General features: G+C 44.5%; 1 protein-coding gene across 1 annotated transcript in view; it reads left to right on the forward strand.

Annotated features, from left to right (window-relative positions):
- LOC138669956 (uncharacterized) overlaps positions 1-27,914 on the forward strand; it is a 66,829-nt gene that overhangs the window by 34,863 nt on the left and 4,052 nt on the right. Inside the window, exons 9-12 of the mRNA XM_069756860.1 lie at positions 615-839; positions 3,799-3,884; positions 4,886-5,022; positions 10,995-11,084. Of these exons, the coding sequence (XP_069612961.1) occupies positions 615-839; positions 3,799-3,884; positions 4,886-5,022; positions 10,995-11,084 (538 nt within the window). The remainder of the gene's footprint in view (positions 1-614; positions 840-3,798; positions 3,885-4,885; positions 5,023-10,994; positions 11,085-27,914) is intronic.

The following is a 27,914-nucleotide window of genomic DNA, read 5'->3' on the forward strand; positions in this document are numbered from 1 at the left end:
CTGCTATATTAGATTATGTCAAACAGAAACTAGACGTAACAGCTCATAAAAACCAAAATTATAATCAGAACACTGATTTAAAATAAATATAAAATAATGTGGGCGACTACGTCCAGTAATTTGAATGGCAGACCATTCGGGTTAAACACCAAAAAGAGCCAACAGGACATGCAAAATAAATTAGATAAAAGGGACAAAAACGGAAAATAACTATTGAAAAAATGCCTTTATTGAGGTGAATGGCAAATTGATACAATTTTAGTTATTTTCCGTTTTTGTCCCTTTTATCTAATTTATTTTGCATGTCCTTTGGGCTCTTTTTGGTATATTAGATTATGTGTAGAATTCAGTTAATACCCAAACCTTGCAGTCATTCTCCGAATCCCCATACGCCATGTGCCTTGTAAAAGTTCTTTAATATTTTTATTGTAAGACATTTTTACTGTTTGCTTGTTAAAAAAAAAAATCAACAGAATATGTCATGGCTGGTGATCTATGACATCATCCTTTTCCACTGAGCACCATGATACTACTTTTTACTGTTCAAATTGTATATAGATTCTAAGTGCCAGAAAATAGACAGTAACCTGTCTTCTGACTGTATGATCCACTAGACGGTGAAACAACGCCTGTACCCCCTGTTCTACACCCGAATGCGGTTGGGAGAATTTGATCCTCCAGACATGAATCCTTACAGCTCTTTAGATCTTAGTTCTGTTCAGAGTCAAGAACACAGAGACCTCGCTGTGGAGGCTGCTATTAAGAGCTTCATCCTGCTCAAGAACATTGTGGACACCTTGCCTATGGACTTGCAGAGCATCAAAGGGAAGAAATTTGGGGTGAGAAGCCTTCTTATATTTTGCGCTATTTTTGACACTATGTCTGACCTATTTGCTCTACAAATCAATTTTGTTTTAATACCTTATTCTATCTGCATTACAAAGTATGTACCCCAATTAAAGAGTTATTCCTACAATATCAATCATATCTCAGTAGCTTAAAATCCTGAAATAAAGTTGTCAAATGCAAGCAATTTCCAAAAATGCTCACTGCTCTAAATATATCCCCCCTGAAATACAGCGTGTCAGAAGCTTTGGCCTACGTGGTTGGCCATTGATATGTCCTTTAGTTTGTTCATGACAGGTTACATGTGCCCAATAGATAGTTGCTGTTCTTCTATAGTCGGTATGCTCTTCTTACTTTGCAGTGAGACACCACATGTTTGACTGCACCGCCTTTACCGTAGAGGGTGGACATGGGCACAGAGCGCCAGCTCCATTTAAAAGAGGAACAGCTATTATCCTCCCCAACTGTGCCCTGACTGAGTGATAGACGAAGTAGACTAAGAGCAGGCGCACCAGTTACTAAACCACCAGTGGTTTTTCACTTTAAAAACATGAACATTTTTTTTTACAATGGACATCTCTGATCTATGACTGGATCTTTATTTATATTGTATTAAAGAGATGCCGGCTTTGCTGCTCACAACAACGAACAAATCACAGCTCGACTTTAAATGTTTTAAACCACTTTGGTAATATGAAAGCTGATTCGTGATTGGTTGCTATGGGCAACAAATACAGGTTTTACAGCTTGAAGAGGATATATAAGGGAAACCTATCCAAATCACGTACAGATTTGTAGGGTTAGAAACTTACTCAGGGAAGTAGGGATGGAGAATAATTACCGTACATTTATTCGTATAATATTAGAAACCGTGCACAGCACCTTGTCTCCTCCTGTCAGCGCTGACCTGTGGCATCATTAGACCACAGAGGAGTACCTAAGGATGTTATAGTGGTCATATGGTCAACACTGAAAGACCACCTTTCACACTTCACACTGTGCCCAGACACAATTATGGAGAAGCTGGAAAAAAAATTCACCAGTATCTGAAGCCATAAATTGATTACTTTAGAGGGGTTATTAAAGTACAAGGAATTTGAAAAAAATAGTGGATTCTACAATAAACCCTGTAATTCAGTGAACAGAGCATTTGGATTCCTAGGGTCTGAGAAGTTTTAACCAAGCATGATTTTGACTAATGTCAAATAGATGATAGTTAGGTCAGATTACGTATGAAGATTTGCCATATGGCGCCATGCAGAGTCACATGGATGTCCATGGCTGCACCGTATGGTGCCGTACAGAGTCACATGGAGTGTCCATGGCTGCACCGTATTGTGCCGTACAGAGTCACATGGAGTGTCCATGGCTGCACTGTACGGTGTCATACAGAGTCACATGGAGTGTCCATGGCTGCACCGTATGGTGTCATACAGAGTCACATGGAGTGTCCATGGCTGCACCGTATGGTGTCATACAGAGTCACATGGAGTGTCCATGGCTGCACCGTATGGTGTCATACAGAGTCACATGGAGTGTCCATGGCTGCACCGTATGGTGTCATACAGAGTCACATGGAGTGTCCATGGCTGCACCGTATGGTGTCATACAGAGTCACATGGAGTGTCCATGGCTGCACTGTACGGTGTCATACAGAGTCACATGGAGTGTCCATGGCTGCACCGTATGGTGTCATACAGAGTCACATAGAGTGTCCATGGCTGCACCGTATGGTGTCATACAGAGTCACATGGAGTGTCCATGGCTGCACCGTATGGTGTCATACAGAGTCACATGGAGTGTCCATGGCTGCACCGTATGGTGTCATACAGAGTCACATGGAGTGTCCATGGCTGCACCGTATGGTGTCATACAGAGTCACATGGAGTGTCCATGGCTGCACTGTACGGTGTCATACAGAGTCACATGGAGTGTCCATGGCTGCACCGTATGGTGTCATACAGAGTCACATGGAGTGTCCATGGCTGCACCGTATGGTGTCATACAGAGTCACATGGAGTGTCCATGGCTGCACCGTATGGCGCCATGCAGAGTCACATGGAGTGTCCATGGCTGCACTGTACGGTGTCATACAGAGTCATATGGAGTGTCCATGGCTGCACCGTATGGTGCCATACAGAGTCACATGGGTGTCCATGGCTGCACCGTATGGTGTCATTCAGAGTCACATGGAGTGTCCATGGCTGCACCGTATGGCGCCATGCAGAGTCACATGGAGTGTCCATGGCTGCACTGTACGGTGTCATACAGAGTCACATGGAGTGTCCATGGCTGCACCGTATGGTGTCATACAGAGTCACATGGAGTGTCCATGGCTGCACCGTATGGCGCCATGCAGAGTCACATGGAGTGTCCATGGCTGCACTGTACGGTGTCATACAGAGTCACATGGAGTGTCCATGGCTGCACCGTATGGTGTCATACAGAGTCACATGGGTGTCCATGGCTGCACCGTATGGTGTCATTCAGAGTCACATGGAGTGTCCATGGCTGCACCGTATGGCGCCATGCAGAGTCACATGGAGTGTCCATGGCTGCACTGTACGGTGTCATACAGAGTCACATGGAGTGTCCATGGCTGCACCGTATGGTGTCATACAGAGTCACATGGAGTGTCCATGGCTGCACCGTATGGCGCCATACAGAGTCACATGGAGTGTCCATGGCTGCACTGTACGGTGTCATACAGAGTCACATGGAGTGTCCATGGCTGCTCCGTATGGTGTCATACAGAGTCACGTGGAGTGGCCATGGCTACACCATATGGTGCCAAACAAAGTCACATGGAGTGTCCATGGCTGCACCATATGGTGCCGTACAGAGTCACATGGAGTGTCCATCGCTGCAACATATGGTGCCTTAGGGACTGTTACTGTTCTTTAGCACATGCACTATACATAAAACCTGACAGCCCTAACCTTATTCCTCCAGGTAATTGGCCCTTTCGCTGATAGTGCACATGAGCTGTTTGGAGACTATGAGCCACATCCTGATCCTCAATATATTTCCACTCCCAGGTAGGAAGAAAAAAATTCTGAAAATATAAAAGATTGTTGTAACAATGTAGATCTCATGATTCTAGGTAACAGTGTTTTTATATATTAATGGAAATATATATTGTAGGGTACAAAGGCAAAATTAATGAACCAAACAGGGAGCCATTTTGTCCTGAGCATTATAATGACTGCCACTGATATTCTTTGCTATGGTGCCCCATTTTATGTTCGATTTAGTCACTGTTAAGCTTGGACTTCCACTAGAATAAAACTTGCTGTTCTTGTAATATCAGTTCAGGTATTATTTTGTTCCTACATAAACCATTCAGTGTGAGAATACTTATTCACTGCACTATACACTCCACGTTATGCTAAAGTCCAGCATAAGTGACAACATTTCCTACTGATGAGTTTTATTACTGTTAGTTTTAAATGGAACCTGTCACCCCGTTTTTTCAGTATGAGATAAAAATACCGTTAAATAGGGCCTGAGCTGTGCGTTACAATAGTGTATTTTGTGTCCCCTGATTCCCCACCTATGCTGCCGAAATACTTTACCAAAGTCGCCGTTTTCGCCTGTCAATCATGCTGGTCTGGTCAAAAGGGCGTGGTGAAATGGCTGTTTCTCCCCCACCTCTTGCTTATCTTCCCGGCGTTGGCGTAGTGGTTCTCGCATGTGCAATAGCCGAAAAATAGCGCGATCTGTGCTATTTCCCTGGTTATCGTGGGGGCGGCCATCTTCCTTAGGCCGCGAGTGCGCAGACGGAGTATTCTGCTGCCTGGGGCTTCAGAAAAATGGCTGCGGGATGCCGCGCGTGCGCAGATGGAGATCGCGGCGGCCATTTTCCTGAAGCCGAGATGCGAACAGCACAGCTCAGGCCCTATTTAACGGTATTTTTATCTCATACTGAAAAAACGGGGTGACAGGTTCCCTTTAATCAGTCACTTTTGCAGGATATCAGTACAACTGCATGTTATGTCTTTCATGAAGTTATTAAAACTTTATCCATTCTGCTTCTCAGAGATGGCATTGCACAGCTTCCAGTGGAGGTGAGCTTTGCTGCAGGATGCAGTGATGCAAAATGTAAGACATACTCCTCCGAAGAGATTAAAGGATTGGTCGAGACTGTTGATGTAACCATTGTATGCCTTGGGACTGGTAGGTGCAGACAGTACAAAAAAAGTACATTTGGTACAGGATAATTTGCTTTACAAAAATTCTATAAATGTATATTTTTTTGACCATGAGACTCACTTTTTAGCAAGAAAAAATCTTGCTAAAAAGTGTGAGCATCTTATAGTTCTGAGTCAGCTTCCTGTGATCAAAGAGAATGCTGACACCGCATCATTACTGATCACTGATCCACTGCTCACCCCTGCTAACCTACACTGATCTGATAGGTGCCAGGCAGGGGAGAAAGCTATCAGCACTTGGTACATTCACACAACTTGCTCATCAGCTGCAAGGATGCTTCAAGTTCTGAGTAGCTGAAGGACCTTTCAGATCATATGATCAGTCACAAGCCTGGAAAGAGTTTCAAAATGTAGTATTGTTTACACAGTGTGCACAGAGATGTATGTGTGTGTGTTATTGTACCAGAGCTATGTGTGTTGGTATAGCAGAGCTGTGTATGTTGATGTATGTTTGTGTAACTGAGCTGTGTGTTTATGTAGCAGAGTTATGTGTGCATATGCAGATGAGCTGAATGTGGTTGTACTGTGCATGTAGCAGAGTTGTGTTTATGTGTACGCTGCAGAGAGTGTACATAATGTGTGCTGCAGGGAAACACATTCCATCTGTTACCTCCCTAATCTACCCTAGTGCATTAAAATTAGTTATATTAAATCCTCCACTTCTTTACACTTCCTGGGATCTGGTAATTAGTAGGGAATATGTTTTTCCTATTTTCTACTGTCAAAACCTGGGGTACTTCATTTAGTTAAAAATTATGATAATTGTTAAATTGCATTATATTTCTATCAACAGTATTACAGTCTTCTGCCACTAAGGCTGCGTGTCCACGATCAGGATGGCCGGCGGTATCGTCGGAGCGGCTTAGCCGCTCTGCGGTATGCCCCGCCCCCTTTCTGGGACGCGATGATGCCGGATGTGTTCACAGCACACATCCGGGATCATCGCTCCCCACCATAGGGCCCTGTGCCATATCTTGCGGCGACGGAGCGTCGCCGCAAGATATACGGACATGCTGCGATCTGAAAAGACGCGCAGCATGTCCGGAGTCGCAGGGCCGCCGCGTGCGTGTTACCACGCATAGTGGAGACGGGATTTCATTAAATCCCCTCCACTATGCTGTAACATCTGGACGCTGCGTGTCTGACGCTGCGTCCCTATGCAGCGTCAAACACGCAGCGTTTACTGCACGTGGACACATACCCTAACAGAGTGCACGGATTCCATAATATTGATAATGTTAAAAAAAGACACATGTCCTTCAAGGTCAACCAAGGGGTGAAAGACAATAAATGTAATGGGGTATTGGTACAACTATAATGCATGATCCAGTCTGCCCTAAAAGATTTTACGCTCATAATCCCAAGTGCCCCATACTGGCAACATTTCTGAGCCCCCTTGAGACACCACACAGGCTCCACTTCCACAGAGGTAAGCCAACCGGCATCAGGGGCTTATCTACAGCATTCTCTAATGCTGTAGATAAGCCCCCAATGTATCCAAAAAGATGAGAAAAAGACGTTAGATTATACTCACCCAGGGGCGTTCCCGCTGTTGGTCCTGGTCAAGCGCCTCCCATCTTCATCAGATGATGTCCTCTTCTGGTCTTCATGCTTCGGCTCCAGAGCAGGCGTACTTTGTCTGCCCTGTTGAGGGCAGAGCAAAGTACTGCAGTGCGTAGGCGCCGGGCCTCTCTGACCTTTCCCGGCACCTGCGCACTGCAGTACTTTGCTCTGCCCTCAACAGGGCAGACAAAGTACGCCTGCGCTGGAGCCACAGCATGAAGACCAGAAGAGGACGTCATCTGATGAAGATGGGAGGCGCCGGACCCGGACTAACAGCGGGAACGCCCCTGGGTGAGTATAATCTAACGTCTTTTTCTCATCTTTTAGGATACATCGGGGGCTTATCTACATCATTACAGAATGCTGTAGATAAGCCCCTGATGCCGGTGGGCTTACCTCACCTGCAGTTGACAGGTTCCCTTTAAAATATCCTATACTGTTAAGGTATATTTTTATTTATTTTTCTTTAAGGGAATGAGCCACATACATTTTTTTTTCTTAAATGACCATTAATACCACCTACAAGGATAAATACTTCACAGCATTGCTGGACCACATATTACTACCACATAGTGACCAAATATTACCACATACAAGGAACAAGTACTGTCACACCATGACCAGACCACATATTACCACCACATCGTGACTAAATAATACCACATACAAGGAACAAAAACCACCACACCATGGCTGGACCACATATTACCACCAAATAGTGACCAATAATGCCACATACCGTTGTGCTCAAAAGTTTACATACCTTGGCAACATTTTTGCTTTCTTGGTTTTTTTCACAGAATATGAAATGATAACACCAAAACTTTTTCTCCACTCAAAGTTAGTGGTTTGACGAAGCCATTTATTGTAAAACTACTGTGTTTTCTCTTTTTAAATCATAATCACAACCCAAAACATTTAAATGCCCCTGATTAAAACTTACACACCCAATTTCTTAATACCATGTATTGCCCCTTCTAACATCAATCACAGCTTGAAGTCTTTTGTGGTAGTTGTGGATAAGGTTCTTTATTTTCTCAGATGGAAAGCTGCTCACTCTTCTTGGCAAAAAGCCTCCAGTTCCTGTAAATTCCTGGGCTGTCTAGCATGAACTGCATGCTTGAGATCTCCCCAGAGTGGCTCAATGATATTGAGGTCAGGAGACTGAGATGGCCACTCCAGAACCTTCACTTTGTTCTGCTGTAGCCAATGACAGGTTGACTTGGCCATGTGTTTTGGATTGTTGTCATGTTGGAACGTCCAAGTGCGTCTCATGCGCAGCTTCCGGGCAGATGATTGCAAATTTGCCTCCAGTATTTGCTGATGATGTGGTGCATTCATCTTTCCTTCAACTTTGGCCAAGTTTCCTGTGCCTTTGTAGCTCACGCATCGCCAAAACATCAGCGATCCACCTCTGTGCTTTACAGTAGAAATGATGTTCCGTTCACCATAGGCCTTGTTGACCTCTCTACAAATGTAACGTTTATGGTTGTGGCCAAAATGTCCAATTTTCGTCTCACAATCCAGAAATGTCAGTGGCTGGATAAAAGATGCAAGAGTCTGTCTGGATCTCAGATACTCACTTAGCTTTTATGCACACACACTGATTACAAGCAAACAGGTCACAGGTGAGGATGTTACCTTTAGTAGCCATTCAAATTCAAACCTATTTGTGTCAACTTCTGTGCATGTTATCAGGCCAAAATCACTAGGGTATGTAAACATTTGATCAGGGTCATTAGGATGTTTTGGGTTGTCATTATGATTTAAAAAGAGAAAACACAGTAGTTTAACAATAAATGGCTTCACCCAACCACTAACCATAAGTGGAGAAAAAGTTTTGGTGTTATCATTCATATTCTGTGAAAAAAGGCCAAGAAAGCAAAACTTCTGCTGGGGTATGTAAACTTTTGAACCCAACTGTACAAGAAACAAATACAACCATGTATTACCACCACTTAGTGACCAAAAAATACCACATACAAGGGACAAATACCACCACACAATGACCACACCACCTATTATCACCACATACCAAATACTACAATACTGATCATTATTAAAAAACCACAATGCTAATATTACTATCAGTACCATTATACACAGAAGCGCTGTACATAGTATGCAGTATTTAGCGTCAGTGTACAGGTAACACACTGGGTCACAGGTGATGTCTCTAGTTGGAGTCCTTCATCTTCGCTTTTCTTCTTCAACCAGCGTAGACCGCCATCACTTCTTCCAGCCAGGACTCGTCTCTGCATAAAATAACACAGTTATCTAGAGTACTGCTTCCAGAACACATTCCCCACTTTTTGCCTTTCTTCTACAATACAGTTGAATACAGAAGTGCACACACCCTTAATATATAATTATTTATTATGCAACCTACCATTCAAAATATAAAAAATTTAATCCACCACTGTGCCCCCACTAACTATAAATGGCCAATTTCCTCACCCAATAAATATATAACTTAATTAGCACATGTAATCTTTTCCCCAATTCAATACCTGTCACACTCCTGCATCCTCAATGCCCCCACTCTGTACCTCCTGCTCCCCCCAATTCATTATATTTACATGCCCCCCTCCGCCCCAATTCATTGTCATGTCCTTTCTCTCTCCTACTGCCACTCTCTATTCATCATCATTTGCCATCACCCGCTCATCACAGAAGAGGCGGAGGTACTCCATTGGAGCTGCATGGCCATTCAGTTTTGATGGCCGTGCCGCACCAGGAAGGCTTCCTGCACCCAGATGTGCCCCTCCTATGGCAGCGCGCCAGTGCATGACCCTTTCATACCCTAGGGCTAGATGAGCAGAAGCTCAAGGGGGGGGGGCAGAATTCTGCTCAACAGGCACCATACAGTAGTAAGGGCAATAATGCCCTGATGGCGGTCCTGGTTACTGCTGTGACCTGGTCCTGAGATAGGCTGTGCCACTAATATTTCTCTTGATAAAGAATTCTTGCCTCCTTGTCATGGGGGTACAGGGTAGACTACAGCTGATTACCCGGGCCCCTGCGATATCCCTCAGACTAGAGAAAACCCTGTCTGTCCCTCTCCCAGAGTTTACACTGATGGTGTGCTTGTCTGGGCCGCTAGGCCTGACCCTGACTCCTGTTTCAGCCTTATGCTAAAACCTCCACCCGCCACCCAGTGATAAGACCACACACCAACCTCCACAGAAAGCACAGAAAGGGAAAACTAAAAACGCACCACGCCGCAGACACACAGGAAAACACTATAATGTGCACAGGGCAAAACAAACACAAATATAGGAAGGAGAAATATGACAAAGGATAATACACCACCACCAGATACGATATTTCTTCTCCCAGACCACCACTCCAGACCGAGATCACCAGGCACAAGACACAAGCTATAATCGGCGACGCCCAAAGTCCAGAATGACTATTTAAAGGTCACGGGCGTGACCCAGCCTCCAACCAGATTACCAGCTAAATTAACCCCAGATAACCTGGATAAAATCTAGCCGGCGCCACTGAGCGTATAGTGAACAAATGTGGAATTACCGCTGTCTGTCGGACGCCCTAGTGTGAATAGCGTCCGACATGACACTCATATGGCATCTGAATCCTTTTTTCTCTCCAGAGGAGGGAGTGCCTTCTTGTCTTATGAGGGGGTTTACATGAATAGTAGTAAATAATGTTAGAGGCATGTAGGGACACTGACACAACTGGTCAGACTTAATCTGGACTCTTGAAGTGGCAAGTAGTACCAATCTATTTCTATATTCCCATACACTATTAACCCCCCTTCCCTAATGAACTCCCCTAACATAGGAGGAAGCACGTTGGGTAAATTGTGAGCAGTTATATACTCGGGAACACAAAGTTTTAAAGGAAAAGAGTAATTTCTCCCTCCCCCCTTCAACTACTGTTGTTCCTCTCCTGCTCCAGTCTTGTAAACCTGTGACACAAATCACTACATTGGTGAGATCAAACCAGTTTTTATTACGAGCCCTGGTTACTTTAAGCACTAACACTTTATGTATTGTCTTGCTTGTCTGAGTTATTGACTATATACATTTTATGGCAATAAAAGTTATATTTTATTAATCTCCTTTGCTTTGCTGAATTCTACTGTACTTATTTGGAGGATTACAGAGGTCAGTTATACTTACTGTACCCTTTTTCTTTTTGGGCAGTGGCATACTAGGATGATAGTGTGTGCTCATTCTTATCATGTGTATATGCTTATTGAGTTAGTTTTTAACATAGTGAGTTTGCCGCTAAACCACCTCTTTCTTTTTGCGAGAAATTTCTGGAGTAAATCAGTATTTTTTTATGAACTGGAAAAAACGGAACAGTGGCAATACAATGATTTCAGTATCTTCACTCTTTGTCTCTTAGGTACAACTGTGGAGATGGAGAGCAATGACAGAGAGAATCTATTACTCCCTGGTTTCCAGGCTACATTACTAAAAGATGCTGTTGCTTCAGGTAAATCATCCTATACATTTGTACTTATTAAACTAGCATTGCATAGGTCACACGGAATGAAACCGTGGAATAGCCTCTATACAGAAAATAGTATAAAACAGTAAATTTATTATTTTTTTTTTTTTTTTGAATCAGATATTTTTATTAAACCATCAAAATTGTGCATAAACAATAAAAGGAATAGTTTGTTTTCAGCAATATACAAATACACAATACTTTTTTTTTTTTGTTAGAAAACTTATTTAGTCCCACCCCCCTTCCCCCCACCCACTAGAGACCTGTCAAGAGTCATCCCCCACTAAATTATCACATACAAAAGTACAAGAAGAGGAAGATGACTTGTCAAAAAATATTTCCATAGGGGCAAAAGGTCTTCAGGTCACATTGATTCAAGCCACGGGCTCCACAACCTGTCAAAGAGGTCCATCTTGTTCCTCCTAACATAGATACTCTTCTCCAAAGCAATGATATGGTCCACTTGCTTCATAAAGTCTCTCCTTGTTGGTGGCTCTTCCCTAATCCAGAATTTGGCGATCAACTTTCGCGCAATAAATAACAGTCTAGCTATAACCGTTTTATACAGCTTATCAGTTATTACCTCCTCCACATAGCCCAAAACACATACCAGAGGATCCCGAGGCACATTACAACTATATGCCAAACCCACTTTATTCAACACCACCACCCAAAAGGAGGACAGCCTGGGGCACTGCCACAACATATGAAGGATGCCCGCTTCGGACTGCGAGCATCTAGGGCATTCTGAATTAGGCCTTAATCCGGCTTTAAACAACATGTCTGGGGTTCTGTAAGCCCTATGAATGACAAATAATTGTGACAGCCTACCAGGCTCACTCATTGATATCTTGGGCACGTAATCCAATACTGATTCCCATCGGTCATCATCAATCGCCCCCAGGTCAGCCTCCCATTTCGCCCTTGCTCTAATAGGGTGCTCCGCCAGAAAAGAAAATAGAAGGAATTCATATATTCCCGAAATCACCCCCTTCGTGCCTCCCCCTTCAAGGATAAAATCCAGCATAAGATCCACCTGGATTTCAACAGGCCCTCTCTTACACTGTGCCCGGTAAGCATGAGAAAGACGACGGTATTGGTACATCTCAGACTCCGGGAGTAAAAATTCTTCCTGCAATATCTCAAAGTCTCTAATTCTACCCTGATGTAAAATCTGGCCCATCCGAGAAATGCCTGCCTCCCTCCAAATATGAAATCCCTCCATCTGTCTAAACTCCTGTAGGACACAGTTGTTCCAAATGGGTGAGAATCTAGTGAGTGCCCGTACACCCCTAATTCCTTTAACTTTATCCCACACCTTGTGAATGAGCCTTACAGTGCAAAATTTAGAACCTTTCTCACGGAAATGTCCCCCCTCTAGGCCCTCACTCAACACCTTTGTCCCAATCAATGATCTCAGGCTGCAAGGTGCCCGCATCCCACCTGACCCATCTCCCCATCCCTTGAAATGCTGACACTGTGAGGCCAAAAAATGCAACCACGGATTGGGCAATGCCACCCCTCCCTCCGTCTTTGGTCTCTGTAGGGTTTCCTGTTTAAATCTGGGGCTCTTCCCACCCCAGATCAGCTCACCAAACAAAGATCTAATCCTCCGAAACCTATTCTGCGATATCCATATAGGGGAATTGTGCAACACATAGAGTAACTGCGGCATCACAATCATCTTTATCAGGTTTATCCTACCAATTACCGATAAGTGTAGCTTTTTCCACGCCTGGACCTTGGTACGTATCTTACGCAGAAGAGGTGCCAAATTCAGTTCCTCAAAGCTAGTCAGAGGGAGTGCGATCTGAATCCCCAAGTACTTAAATTTCTCAACTAGCCTCAACCTTGTGACAGAGTCCCCCCCATCACCGTCCCCACTATCCCCATCTATCAACATCATATTCGATTTGTCCCAATTGATCCTTAAGCCCGAATAACTCCCGAATTCCTCAATAATGGCCTCCGTCTTTACCAAGGTCCCCTCGGAATCCTCCAAGAAGAGCAGGATATCATCAGCGTATAACGCTACTTTTTCTTCCGCCTCCCCGTACATAAAACCCTTCACCTCCCGGGACCCTCTGATCTTTGCGGCAAGGGGTTCCACCGCCAAGGCGAAGAGCAGCGGGGACAGAGGGCAGCCCTGTCTAGTACCTCTAGATAAAGAGAAAGTCTCAGAGAGAGCGTCATTCACTCTAATTTTGGCCACCGGAGAATAGTACAACAGCCGCACCCATGAGATAAATTTAGGTCCAAACCCCATTCGTTCCAGTACTGACCACAAATAACTCCACTCCACGCAATCAAAAGCCTTATGAGCGTCCAAGGATACCACAACCCGTTTGCCAACATTGTCAGAAGGGATTTGCAAATTTAAAAATAACCTCAGATTAAGTGCCGTTGATTTATTGGGCATAAAGCCTGACTGATCCGGGTGAACCAGTCTGTCAATCACCCTAGATAACCTGTTTGCCAGAGCTTTTGCCAGTATCTTAATGTCAGCCGTCAAAAGTGAGATTGGTCTATAGGATTCTGGTAATTGTGGGTCCTTGTCGGCCTTAGGGATAACGACCACGATAGCCTCTCTCATTGAAACAGGTAACTCCCCTCTTTCCAATGACCTATTATACACCTCCGACAGTTTGGCCAACAAAGTTTCTTTCAATACCTTGTACATCTCAGCTGGAATACCATCCGCCCCCGGAGCCCTACACCCAGCAACCCCCGCCAAAGCGGCCCCCAATTCTTCCTCCCCAATCGGCTCCTCCAACAACTCACAGTCTTCTTTGCTCAACCTAGGCAGGTCAATCCCCTCCAAGTAGCCCGTCATGTCCTCAGCCCCCCTGTCCACACTTGAAGTATATAGCTTATTGTAGAATTTCCTAAACACTTCCAAAATCTGCTCCCCCTGAGTAACCAATATTCCATCTTCCCTCCTAATGGAGTAGACATGAGAGGAGTCCCTCTGTGCAGACGCCACTACCGAAAGTAAATGCCCCACCTTTTCCCCCTCTGAATAGAAAGACGCTTTTTGAAAGGCCCGCAATCTCTCCGCCCTTCTCAAATATAATTGATTGACCTCCTCTTGGGCCTTCCTCATCCGACTCTGAGACTCCTTAGTACAATGGGCCCCCAATGCTGCCTCAGCTGCCTTCAGTTCTTCCAGAATAGCTTGATCCTGTACTCTAGTCCTAGTCTTGTGTCGTGAAATGTCACGAAACAGAATCCCCCTTAAATACGCCTTCATGGTGTCCCATACTACGTGGCATTCCGCACTCCCGTCATTAATCCTAAAAAACTCCTCTATTTCAGCCCCCACCCTTTCCATGTCCAAGAGTTGTAACCAGGAGGGGTGAACCTTCCATCCCATCTTCCGTGAACCAACCTGTTCAGATAATTTTAATGAGACCCGAACTGGACTATGATCTGATAGAATCCTGGGATTATATTCCACCTCACTTAACAATTCGTTCATCCCATCATTGCCCATGGCGACATCGATACGAGACATAGAACCATACGTGGTCGAGTAACAGGAATAAGAATAAGTATTAGCGTTTCGAACCCGCCATAAGTCAATCCAGCCTATTTCTCTAAGGTAATTCCCAAAAGGAGTGCCATTACCGTCCCTACGTAGCGGAGCGTGATTACTCTTATCCCAATGGTCGTCGGCAATATTGTTCACATCTCCAACCACCAGAAGAGGAACCCCGACCCACCCTCTCATATGCTCCAAAATCTCTTGGATTTTCTTACCAGAATACGGCGGGGGTATATATATTGAAACAATGCAAATCAGACGGTTAAGAATTTTACACACCAAAAGGACATACTGACCATCTTTATCAATTTTAACCTCAACTTCCTCAAATGGAGTACTAGTATGGATCAAAACAGACACCCCCCTTGCATAATTAGAGAAAGTCGAGTGATATGCCCTGCGCACCCATTTTTTCTGTAACATATCTACTTTTTCCTCCACCAAGTGAGTTTCTTGCAGGCATATCACCGAGGGCCTCTGTTTCACTAAGTACTGAAATATTGCCGCACGTTTAGTAGCGTCCGCTAGCCCCCTAACATTCCAACTTATAATATTAACCTTCCCTCCCATTTCCTTAGAAAAAGGTATAAAATAAGAATCGTCTCTCCCAGGTCTCCCCCAATGCCCTCCTCCCCCCCCTTCCCACCCCCCATCCCAACAACTAACCCAACCTTCCCCATCTAAAACTCAAGATAACTCAGATACTCCGAACTTTCTTTCTCTATATGAGAACCGAGGGCACTTAGTATACCCTAGAACTAAGTCTTTTGCCGTCCATCTCTTCCCCCCACACCGCGACCAATATGAAATATTCATTACGCCGCCGAACATAATACTGTAAACGTTAGGTGCAGTTGAACCATCTGCAACAGTAACATTCAGAAAGGACCCCTCCAACGAAGAGAGGCAGAACCAGCAGAGTCACAATCCTTCCGAAACAGTCTTAACGGTTCCGCTCAGTGCCAATCTTCTTGGCGTTGGTGTCCAGCCATTGCATCGCCTCCTCCGGATTTTGAAAAAATTGAACACGGTCCAGCGCCACCACCCTAAGCTTAGCTGGGTAGAGCATTGAATATTTTAGGTCCAGTTCACGGAGCCGTCGCTTGACCTCCCCAAACTTCATTCTAAGTTTCTGCACCGATGCCGAGTAGTCCGGATAAATGGAGATCCGATTCCCATTTATGCTCAGGCCATCACTCAGCCTGGCCTTTCTCAGTAAAGTCTCCCGATCCCGGTAGTCCAGAATTTTTGCCAATATGGCACGAGGGGCCGAGCCGGGCGGCAGAGGGCGAGTGGGGACCCGATGAGCCCTTTCCACCGAGAAATGTTTGGTAAGGTCTGCTCCTCCCACCGAGTTCTTGAGCCATGCCTCAATATATTCAGTGGAATTATTTCCCTCCACCTTCTCCGGCACCCCAATTATTCTTAAATTGTTTCTCCGAGATCGGTTTTCCAAATCGTCTGTCTTAAATTCCAGCTCTGCAATTCGTTGAATATATTTCTTTTCTCTTTTTAACAGTTCGTTTGTCTGATCCTCCACACTGCCCACACGCTCCTCCACCACCTACACTCTTTTCTCCACTTTGCGCATAGCAGAGTTAAGGGACTTTATTTCAACTGTCAGATCATCCACCCTCAGATTCAGCGCGGCCAAGGCAGATTTGCAGTGAATAACGACAGAGAAAATGTCCTGCAGTGTTGGTTCCCCCATCCTTGGCTGCTGTACCACATCAGAGTCATTGGTCTGCACAGGGCTAGCAGCAGGTGTCACACTTTCTGCACTGTGCGCTCCCTGCGCCCTCCCTGGGGAACATTGCACCTCCACTTCACCGGTCCCAGCATCCCCTCCACTTTCTTGCCTCATCAGGGCTTCCTCCACCTCAAGTCCCTCTGGACCCAGCAGCAGGGCTCCCCCCTCCTCCGTGCGGGCAAATCGCTCCAGCCGGGCTATTACCTCCAGCCTCCGGCGGTATGTAGCGCTGGCCCTGGCCGCCTCCTCCTCGGCCACGGCGCCATCTTGAATTTTCGCGCCGGCTGCAGGCGCCGACTGTTTGCGGCGCGGCATCTCCGCTCCTCACCGCTTATCAACTCCGGAGCCTTCTTCCCCTCGCCGGGGACTTGCGGGGTCCCTCTGCCCGGTTTTCGGCGTTCGGCGGCGCCTGAAAGGGTAGGTTTAAGGAGCGGTGCAGGGAGAGAGACCCTTCGCACGTCCGCTCACATTCGTCGCTAGGCCACGCCCCCAAAATTTATTATTATTATACATTTTTATAGCGCCATTTATTCCATGGTGCTTTACATATGAAAAGTGGGCAAATATAGACAAATACAATAAACATGACTAAAAAACAAGGCACACAGGTACATAAGGAGGGAGGACCCTGCCCGCGAGGGCTAACAGTCTGCAGGGGATGGGTGAGGGTACATAAGGATTCTCTATAAGATCAGTAATTCTCTACACTTCCATCGTCATGATCTTCTCTATGAGTTCTGTCAACAGTTCTGTATGTGTCACAGGCTCCGCATTCTCAATGGTGTCCTCACTATTATACAAGGAAGGAGCATCAACTTGTGAGAAATGGTCAGAAACTCAATAGTACAAGCAAATAGAAGGAGCCTATTATTATTATTATTATTATTTATTGTTATAGCGCCATTTATTCCATGGCGCTTTACATGTGAGGAGTATACATAATAAAAACAAGTACAATAATCTTAAACAATACAAGTCATAACTGGTTCAGGAGTAGAGAGGACCCTGCCCGCGAAGGCTCACAATCTACAAGGGATGGGTGAGAATTAGTGTTGAGCGATACCGTCCGATACTTGAAAGTATCGGTATCGGATAGTATCGGCCGATACCCGAAAAATATCAGATATCGCCGATACCGATATCCGATACCAATACAAGTCAATGGGACACCAAGTATCGGAAGGTATCCTGATGGTTCCCAGGGTCTGAAGGAGAGGAAACTCTCCTTCAGGCCCTGGGATCCATATTAATGTGTAAAATAAAGATTTAAAATAAAAAATATTGATATATTCACCTCTCCGGCGGCCCCTAGACATCACGCTGGTAACCGGCAGGCTTCTTTGTTTAAAATGAGCGCGTTTAGGACCTGCGAATGACGTCGCGGCTTCTGATTGGTCGCGTGCCGCTCATGTGACCGCCACGCGACCAATCAGAAGCCGCGACGTCATTCTCATTCACTAAACTCCTAATTCTAGGAATTTAGGACCTGCGAATGACGTCACGGCTTCTGATTGGTCGCGTGGCGGTCACATGAGCGGCACGCGACCAATCAGAAGCCGCGACGTCATTCGCAGGTCCTAAACGCGCTCATTTTAAACAAAGAAGCCTGCCGGTTACCAGCGTGATGTCCAGGGGCTGCCGGAGAGGTGAATATATCAATATTTTTTATTTTAATTCTTTATTTTACACATCCCTATGGATCTGATACCGATACCCGATACCACAAAAGTATCGGATCTCGGAATTCCGATACCGCAAGTATCGGCCGATACCCGATACTTGCGGTATCGGAATGCTCAACACTAGTGAGAATACATTAGGTGAGGATAGAGCTAGTCATGCAGCGGTTTGGTCGATCGGTGGTTGCTGCAGGTTGTAGGCTTGTCGGAAGAGGTGGGTCTTCAGGTTCTTTTTGAAGGTTTCGATGGTAGGCGAGAGTCTGATGTGTTGTGGTAGAGGGTTCCAGAGTAGGGTTGATACGCGAGAGAAATCTTGTATAAGATTGTGGGAAGAGGAGATAAGAGGGGAGTAGAGAAGGAGATCTTGTGAGGATCGGAGGTTGCGTGTAAGTAAGTACCGGGAGACGAGGTCACAGATGTATGGAGGAGACAGGTTGTGGATGGCTTTGTACGTCATGGTTAGGGTTTTAAAGTGGAGTCTCTGGGCAATGGGGAGCCAGTGAAGGGATTGACAGAGGGGAGAGGCCGGGGAATAGCGGGGGGACAGGTGGATTAGTCAGGCAGCAGAGTTTAGAATAAATTGGAGGGGTGCGAGAGTGTTAGAGGGGAGGCCACAGAGCAGGAGGTTGCAGTAGTCAAGGCAAGAGATGATGAGGGCATGGACTAGGGTTTTTGCAGATTCTTGGTTGAGGAATGCACGGATTTGTGAAATATTTTTGAGTTGAAGTCAGCAGGAAGTGAAAAGGGCTTGGATATGTGGTTTGAAGGAGAGATCAGCGTCAAGGATTACCCCGAGGCAGCGAGCTTGTGGGACTGGGGAGAGTGGGCAGCCATGCACTGTAATGGATAGGTTCGTTGGGGGGGGTCGCGTAAGATGGGGGAAAGATGATGAATTCTGTTTTGTCCTTGTTAAGTTTCAGAAATCTAGCGGAGAAGAAGGATGAAATAATGGACAGACATTGAGGGATTCTGGTTAGAAGGGAGGTGATATCTGGTCCAGAGATGTAGATCTGTGTGTCATCAGCATAGAGGTGATACTGAAAGCCATGAGATTCTATGAGCTGTCCCATCTATTGTAAAAGGAAGAAAATCTGGTAAAACGTGAAATAACTTCAGCATGCTTGATTATTTTAATGGAGGCACAGAATAAGTCACTACCATACTACCACATAGTTTTCATGTGCACAACAGATCGAGCCATATTAACATCTAGTATAGCTTTATGCTCCCTTAACATCTACTGTTTGTTGAGAGACAGGAAACGCCAATGCACGTTTGATTATCAGCTGATACTACCATAATGGAGAATTTTGTCTTATAGGATGCTAAACATGCTGCTGTTTTAAACATAACTCTTGTAGCATGGGGCACTGTCCTACTAAAAATGTCCAGTTGCCATGAAGAGAAGAACTTGGTTGATCAAATTGATTAGCTAAAGTGAACCTGTCAGATGATATATGCTGCCTAAACCATGGGCAGCATGTGTCAGCCACTGGCTGTATGATCACAACCATGTAGGTTTGTTTCTGAAACGCTGTGGCATTTCAGAAAAAAATATACTTGTAATAGCTGCTGGGTACTGACCCGCGGTATTGACTAGCCGGTGGCATCTCTCTACCGGCTGACAGTAACTGGCAAGCCTCTGCCTATACGAGCACGCAGGCAAAGGCTTGTTAATACTAGTTAATAGTACGGCTCGGTCCCCGTCAAGTATTAAAAGTATGTTTTTCTCACAAACGCTGCAGTGTTTCTGAGACACACATACATAGCTGTGAACAGTCAGCTACTTATACATGCGGCCTACAGTTTTGGCAGCATGTATCAGCTGTCAGGTTCCTTTTAAGTCCAACTATCCAAATGTCCATGCACAAGTATCACAGGACCCAGTGTGTAACAAGAAAACATTTTCCATACCAATATACTCTAATTCCACTAGTCTGACCTGTTAACACTTAACAAGCAAGGTTCATTAATTCATGCTGTTTAGTCAAAATTTTGATCCTTCCATCAGCATGGTGCAACAAAAATCTGGATTAACATGTCCAGAAAATGTTTTCCCATTGCTCATCGATCCAATTTCTGGACCACTGGAGTCTTAACTTTCTGTCTCGCTTACACAACAATAGCACTTAAACTGTTCGTATCCTGTCATGGCCCATCAGTAATACAGAACGTCGACTTTTCCGTTCAACTCAGTTGGTTAACTAGTGCCATATTCATATACCAGCAGGGTGAGTGATCCCACTAAATTGAGATAGGCGATAGCGGTTGGAAACTAGAAAACTTGACTTTTATTAAATCGTATTAAAAGATATTAATCAAAAAAAGCGACAAAAACACCAAAATATTTGTACAGGGGGAAGGGAACCCTGGTGAAAAAGTGCCCTATACCCAATTTAATAAAAGTCAAGTTTTATAGTTTCCAACCGCTATCGCCTAGTGCCGTATTCAGCCACACCTCGCTTTATCTCTTAGGCAGCCGTCACACTAGCAGTATTTGGTCAGTATTTTACATCAGTATTTGTAAGCCAAGACCAGGAGTGGGTGATAATTACAGAAGTGGTGCATATGTATCTATTATACTTTTCCTCTAATTGTTCCCCTCCTGGTTTTGGCTTACAAATACTGATGTAAAATACTGACCAAATACTGCTAGTGTGACGGCAGCCTTAGTCAGAAGGACCCCACATCCTCCTCTAACCCCTTTCATCAATGAATTATTTACGTACACAGGATCCCCTTTCATTGCATGTTCTCCACAATCACACAATTTATGGTATTTTTTTTGTACCATTGCACAAGATCCCAGAAGGTTGGCAGTTTTTGTAAAATTGGCCTCGGGTAGTCTAGCACTGATGACCATATCTTGTTTGACGTCACTTGGATATGCTTTTTTCAACCTTTTTTAAACTGATCCACAGGATCTTTATTCATTTGATTTTATTCTGCTATCTATAGTGCATCCATTTTTTATACATCAGCAGTTTAAGGCCGGGGTCAGGTAGCTGTAATAAAGCTCGGGCGAGTCATGTTCACTAATTGCGACCATAACTGGCTCTGTGTGCATGTCTACATAGAAGATGAGTGCAGAGACTGTTTATATGCATTAGTCTGGGCCATATATATAACCATAAGGCCGGTTTCACACATCCAGATAATTCCGGTACCGGCTCTCAGCACTGGCAGCTTGTCCTGTGTGAGCGGTCACGTGGTACTGCTCATTTCAGTGATGAATATGCGCATATTCATCACTGTAATGAGCGGTACCATGTGACCGCTCACACAAGACAGGCTGCCGGCGCTGAGAGCAGACATCGCAGGAGCTGGGTGAGTATTTCTCGGCAAGCGGGCGGGCGCACGGGGGATGGGAGGTGGGAGGTGACCCCCAAACTTTATTTTAAACAAAAAAAAACTTGATTTTTCATCTCTTCTCTCCTGCAGGGGTGAAGAGATGAATGCCGCCTTCAGCACCACACGCAGGGGGGACAGCGCTTTCTGTAGCGCTGTCTCTCCTACCGCGGTACGTGCACACGGAGGAGAGTGCACACTGTTCTCCGTGTGCACGTGTGCGGGACGATTTGTGGACCGTGCTGCCGGAGAAAAGCAGACATGTCTCCGTGTTTTCAACACGGACACACGGTCCGTGAAAACACAGAGACATGTGCATAGACCCATTCATTTGAATGGGTCTACGTGTGTTAGTGTCTCCGGTACGTGAGAAAACTGTCAGTACACGTACCGGAGACACTAACGTGTGAAAGAGGCCTAATAGTGCATACTGTGTTTTTTTTTTTCCCACAAAGACCTATGGTCCATGTGGAAAATCAGCCAAATGCACTAGAACACCAGCTATAACGGGTATGTGTGCCATTAATGATGTACTGCAATATATTACATCTGTATAGCGCTCGTCTGAGCGAGACCTCACATGTACTTGATCAAATACAGTTTCCTATGTTAATATTTGCAATCTATTCTTAAAAATAATACGCAGTAAGTATGATACGTACTTTGTATTGGATCTAATTTTTTTTTACACACCTATAGGCGAGCCTCATCCAAGAGACAGAAAGACTAGTACATGCTGCAATTATTTTTTTTCAACATGGAAATTCAGTCTGTCATAAAACTATTATCTGAACAGCTATATTGAATAACATTTAGTCGTGTGCAATCCATTGACAGCACACCTACAGTGGCATGTAAAAGTTTGGGCACCCCAGGTCAAAATTACTATTGTGAATAGTTACGCAAGTGTAAGATGAAATGATCTCTAAGAGGCCTAAAGTTAAAGATTACATTTCCTATGTATTTTAGACCATAAAAAGTACATTTTCATTTTTTTGCATTTTAACACTAGGACTATGGAGCGCCCCCATGGGGCCGTGGGGTACTCGGTACCGGGTCCTGCGGTTCACAGGGGGGATGTCACGGTGGCTGACCCGGTCCGTGGCCCTAGGACGTCTGTGTAAAAGGGAAAGGTCTTTAAAGGGATAAAGTTTGTGTTCGTGATGCCACCTGTGGTATTTGGTCAGGGTGACCGACGCTGCTTTAAGGGGTCCGCTGGGGTGATGTTATGGCAGCTAGATGGTATACCTTCCCACAGGTGAAGTGTGTCCCCAGGGCTTCCCGGTGTGTAAATGGTGAATGATGAATGGCGCAGTGAAGAACAAGGACACAAGGTTGCAGTCTCTTTACCTTTACTGAAGACTTCAGCATCCACAGTCCAGGGAACCAGATCGCAGGGCAGGCAGAGTCCAGCCGGCTTGGAGGCAAGTCCAGAGTCCCCTTGTCCAGGTGGAAATCAGTAGCCTTCCCTTGCGCTGTAGTGGTGTAGTCCCTTACTGCCTATGGCTTCACATAAGGGTCTCACAGATGTGGTGTCTCTCTCTATGTCCCCCATATAGGATAGGACAATACCCGTATGACTGGTGATTTGAGCCTGTTTATAGGGTCTCTCAGATAACCCGGCTCTGTAGGTGTCACCGTGCCTCCTGGGTGTAGGGCGGACAGGTAATTTGCAATTAGCTGTCCTGCCGGTCTCTGGAGCAAAGCATAAAGGTCTTTACTCCCTCGGTGTTCCAGCTACCGGGCTTCTGCGCCTCAGAAGGAGGCAGCCTGTGCCTGGTCCCCTTCTGGTATCCTCTCCTTTGCTGCGACTTCCTTCACGCTCGCTGCAATACAGTTCTGCCTTTCAATGTCTCTTTCTGGTTGCTGCAGCTCTGAGGGCATGCACAGCTCCTTTGGATCCTCTGTCCACCTCAGACTACTGTCTGGAATGTTTTAACTTTCCCTACAGCCTACCAATTATAGATATTAGGTGATATATATATATATATATATATATATATATATATATATATATATCCTAATAAATAGGGTCAGAAGCTCCCCCTGATGGTCTGGAGTGTGAAATGTGTTGCAGGTTCGTGATACATGTATGCAGTTATCATGCTTTGCCTCCAAACGTAGCATCACTCTCCCCAAGAGGAAAGCAATACCACTGTGACGACCAGGACCCTGGGGCGCAGCAACTACCAGACTGGTGACCCCTCTAGAACTACCGAATGGAGTCATTTTGACTCCTGGCTTGTTTTTGTTTATTTGTAGAGTTTCTTGCTCCTGGTATTGTTGTAACTTTAATTTATAGAATGTGTATATATAATGTATAGAATGCAAAATAGCAAGAATATCATCAGGCTTTAGCGCACTTCTTCTAGCCATATTAGCAATTAGCAAAACTGCAGTCCGTATTCTACAGAAATTTTGTAGTCCACTTGAGAGTTCACTGGTTCACTGACAGATGTCCTGTATATGTCCTGTGTATGTCAAGTAGATTTGCAAAAATGCTAATTATTCTAAGTATTAAGCCAACATTTATTCTAAACATGCAAGAAAATGAAAACTAAAAGAAATAATAACATTTAGCGACATAGACTAGCAAGATATAGTAGGGAGTCAAAATGACTCCCTTTGGTAATTAAAGGTAAATTTTTAAAAAAGGGTACTTTTTTTTTTCAAAATTAATTTGTCACAAAATCTTTTTTCGCATCCTAAATGAGTAAAAGTCACCAAGTCTCAAGCCGGAATTCGGAAAAATGTAGTCACAGAAGAGAAATAAAAATTGTGAGGAGTCAAAATGACTCCATCAGTAGTTCTAGTGTCAAACTTTACAAAAAGGAAAATGGGCCGATGCAAAAGCTTGGGCACCCTTTGAGATTTGTGGGCTCAGATAACCTTGAAGAATGTTTCATACCTTAATTAGCCTGTTAGAGTTATTGCTTGTTCACTATCAGTCTTAGGAAAGATTTATTATAAAGATTATTATTATTATTATTATTATAAGATCAGGTGATGAAAGATTCCTAGCTTTAGAAAGACCCACCCTCTTTTTAACCTTTAAACCCTTCATGACCCTAGCTTTTTTCGGTTTTTCGTTTTTCACTCCCCTCCTTCCCAGAGCCATAACTTTTTTATTTTTCTTTCAATATGGCCATGTGAGGGCTTACTTTTTGCAGGACAAGTTCTACTTTCGAACAACATCATTGGTTTTCGCATGTCATGTACTAGAAAACAGGAAAAAATTCCAAGTGCGGTGCAATTGTGAAAGAAGTGTAATCCCACACATGTTTTTTGTTTGGCTTTTTTGCTAGGTTCACTACATGCTAAAAGTGACCTGCTATTATTCTCCAGGTCATTATGAGTTCATAGACACCAAACATGTCTAGGTTCTTTTTTATCAAAGAGGTAAAAAAAAATCCAAACTTTGCTAAAAAAAAAAAAAAGAAATTGCGCAATTTTCCGATACCGGTAGCGTCTCCATTTTACGTGATTTCTGGTCGGGTGAGGGCTTATTTTTTGTGTGCTGAGCTAAAGTTTTTAATGATACCATTTTGGTACAGATACGTTCTTTTGATCGCCCGTTATTGCACTTTAATGCAATGTCGCGGCAACCAAAAAAGCATAATTCTGGATTTTCTAATTTTTTTTTCCGCTATGCCATTTAGTGATCAGGTTAATCCTTTTTTTATTGATAGATTGGGTGATTCTGAAAGCGACGATACCAAATATGTGTAGGTTTCATTTTTTTTTTATTTTATTTTGAATGGGGCGAAATGGGGGTGATTTAAACGTTTATAATTTTTTATTTTTTTCATATTTAAAATTTTTTTTTTTTTTTTTACTTTTGCTGTGCTTCAATATCCTCCATGGGAGGCTAGAAGCTGGCACAACTCGATCGCCTCTGCTACATAGGAGCGATGCATAGATCGCTCCTATGTAGGAGAATTACTGCATTGCTATGAGCTCCGCGCCGACCACAGGATGGGGCTCACAGCAATCTGGCATCAACAACCATAGAGGTCTTCAATAGACCTCTGGTTGTCATGCCGACGCATCGCTGACCCCCGATCACGTGACGGGTCAGCGATGTGCTCATTTCCGGCCCGATGGCCGGAAGCGGTAGTTAAATGCCGCTATCAGCGTTTGACAGCGGCATTTAACTAGTTAATAGTGGCGGGTGAATTGCTATTCCAAGTGCCGCTATTGCGGCTCATGTCAGCTGCTCAAAATAGCTGACATGTCCCAACTTTGATGCGGGCTCACCTCCGTAGCCCACATCAAAGCAGGCGATCTGACCTCAGACGTACTATCCCATCCGAGGTCAGAAAAGGGTTAACCAAAAAACTGCAGCCATTAGTTCTTCTAAGAAGCTGCCTAGCACTCCGAAAATGAAAATGGTGGAGGCCTGCAAAGCAGGAGAAGGCTATAAGAAGACAGCAAAGCGTTTTCTATTTGCGCTTTTCTCAGTTCGAAATGTAATTAAGAAATAGCAATAAACAGGAACAGTTGAAGTCAAATTAAGGTCTGGAAGACCAAGCAAAATTTCAGTGAGAAAGACCTTCGGAAAGATTTAGGAGATTCTGGAGTTGTGGTACATTGTTTACTGTTCAGGGACACCTACACAAAGATGGCCCTCATGGAAGAGTCTTCAGAAAAAAAAAACTCTCCTTCTTCCTCACCATAAAATTCAGCATCAGAAGTATGCCAAAGAACACCTAAACAAGACTGATGCTTTTTGGAAACAAGCCCTGTTGACTGATGAGGTTAAAATAGAACTCTATAGCAACTGTGATTAAAGGTATGTGTAGAGAAATAAAAGCCCAAAATTTCAGGAAAAAAAATCTCGCAAACAATTAAGAATCGTGGTGGGTCAATCATGCTCCGGGGTTGTGTTGCAGCCAATGGTACTGGGAACATTTCACAGGTAGAGGGAAGAATGGACTCAATGAAATTTCAACAAATTCTTGATGCAAACACAACAACATCTGTAGAAAAAAAACTGAAGTTGAAAAGAGGATGGCATCTACAAATGGATAATGATCCTAAATATATGTCAAAATCCACAATACACTACCTCAAAAGGCGCAAGATGAAGGTTTTACAATGGTCCTCACAGTTCCCTGATCTGAGCATCATAGAAAATCTATGGCTAGACCTCAAAATAGCAGTGCATGCAAGTCAACCCAGGAATCTCACAGAACTGGAAGAATTTTCTAAGGAAGAATGGGTGAAAATCCCTCACACAAGAATTGAAAGACTCTTGTATGGCTACAAAAAGCGGTTACAAGCTGTGGATGCTATTATGTACTAACCAAACTTTTGCATCAGCCCGTTGTTGGGGGTCGAGTTCCCACCTATGCACAGGGGGAATCTCGGGCCATCTCCGCTGCGGTCTCCCATTCTTTTCCAGCCGCAGTGGAGCCTGCTCAGCGGAGACGTCGGTCCCAGTGTCTGGCTCAGTCTGATACTGTGCGGATGGTTACTGCTGCCTTTCCAGGCTCAGCCATTGTAGCCAGTACTGGTCAGCGGCGAGCAGACATCTCTGGGACCAAGTCCTGCTTTTCCCCTTCTGAGCATGCCCGGGGTAAGAGCTCTCACTGGAGGTCGGGGGTCACATGCTCAGGTACTGTGGCAGCTCCCATTGGTCCTCTAGGAAGGTCCTGAAGTTGCTGCAGCTATAAAAGGTTTGCGTGGCCGCACGGCCATGCGCTAGTATCAGCTTATGTTATGAGCTTTAGCTACTCAGTGGTCTTGTCTGCTTGTGGTCAGAGGGTCAGGGTCCGGCTGAAATAAGCCACTAGAATACCGGCACCTCCAGTGAGGAGTTTGTATGGTGAATTCAGGGCTGGCGTAAAGCCATTAGAATTCTGGCTCCACCTGAGAGGAGGTGTTTGTGTGCTTGCTACTCCCTGACCACTGAATGCACCAATAATAATATCTAAATATACTCGGTGCGTTCCGAGCCCTAACACCCATTTTCCTTTTTGCAATTTTTAAAATGTAAAAGATGAAGACGTGTGTGTGTGTGTATGTATATGTGTGTATATATATATATATATATATATATATATATATACTAGATGGTGGCCCGATTCTAACGCATCAGGTATTCTGGAGTGTGCATGTCCACGTAGTATATTGCACAGCCCACGTAGTATATTGCCCAGCCACGTAATATATTGCCCAGCCACGTAGTATATTGCCCAACCACGTAGTATATTGCCCAGCCATGTAGTATATTGCCCAGCCACGTAATATATTGCCCAGCCACGTAGTATATTTCCCAACCACGTAGTATATTGCCCAGTGACGTAGTATATTGCCCAGTCATGTAGTATATTGCCTAGTGACGTAGTATATTGCCCAGTTACGGAGTATATTGCCCAGCTACGTAGTATATTGCGCAGCCACGTAGTATATTGCCCAGTGACGTAGTATATTGTGCAGCCACGTAGTATATTGCCCAGTGACGTAGTATATGGCCCAGTAACGTAGTATAC

This window comes from Ranitomeya imitator, chromosome 3 (genome assembly GCF_032444005.1).
Source record: "Ranitomeya imitator isolate aRanImi1 chromosome 3, aRanImi1.pri, whole genome shotgun sequence".
Lineage (NCBI taxonomy): Eukaryota > Metazoa > Chordata > Amphibia > Anura > Dendrobatidae > Ranitomeya > Ranitomeya imitator.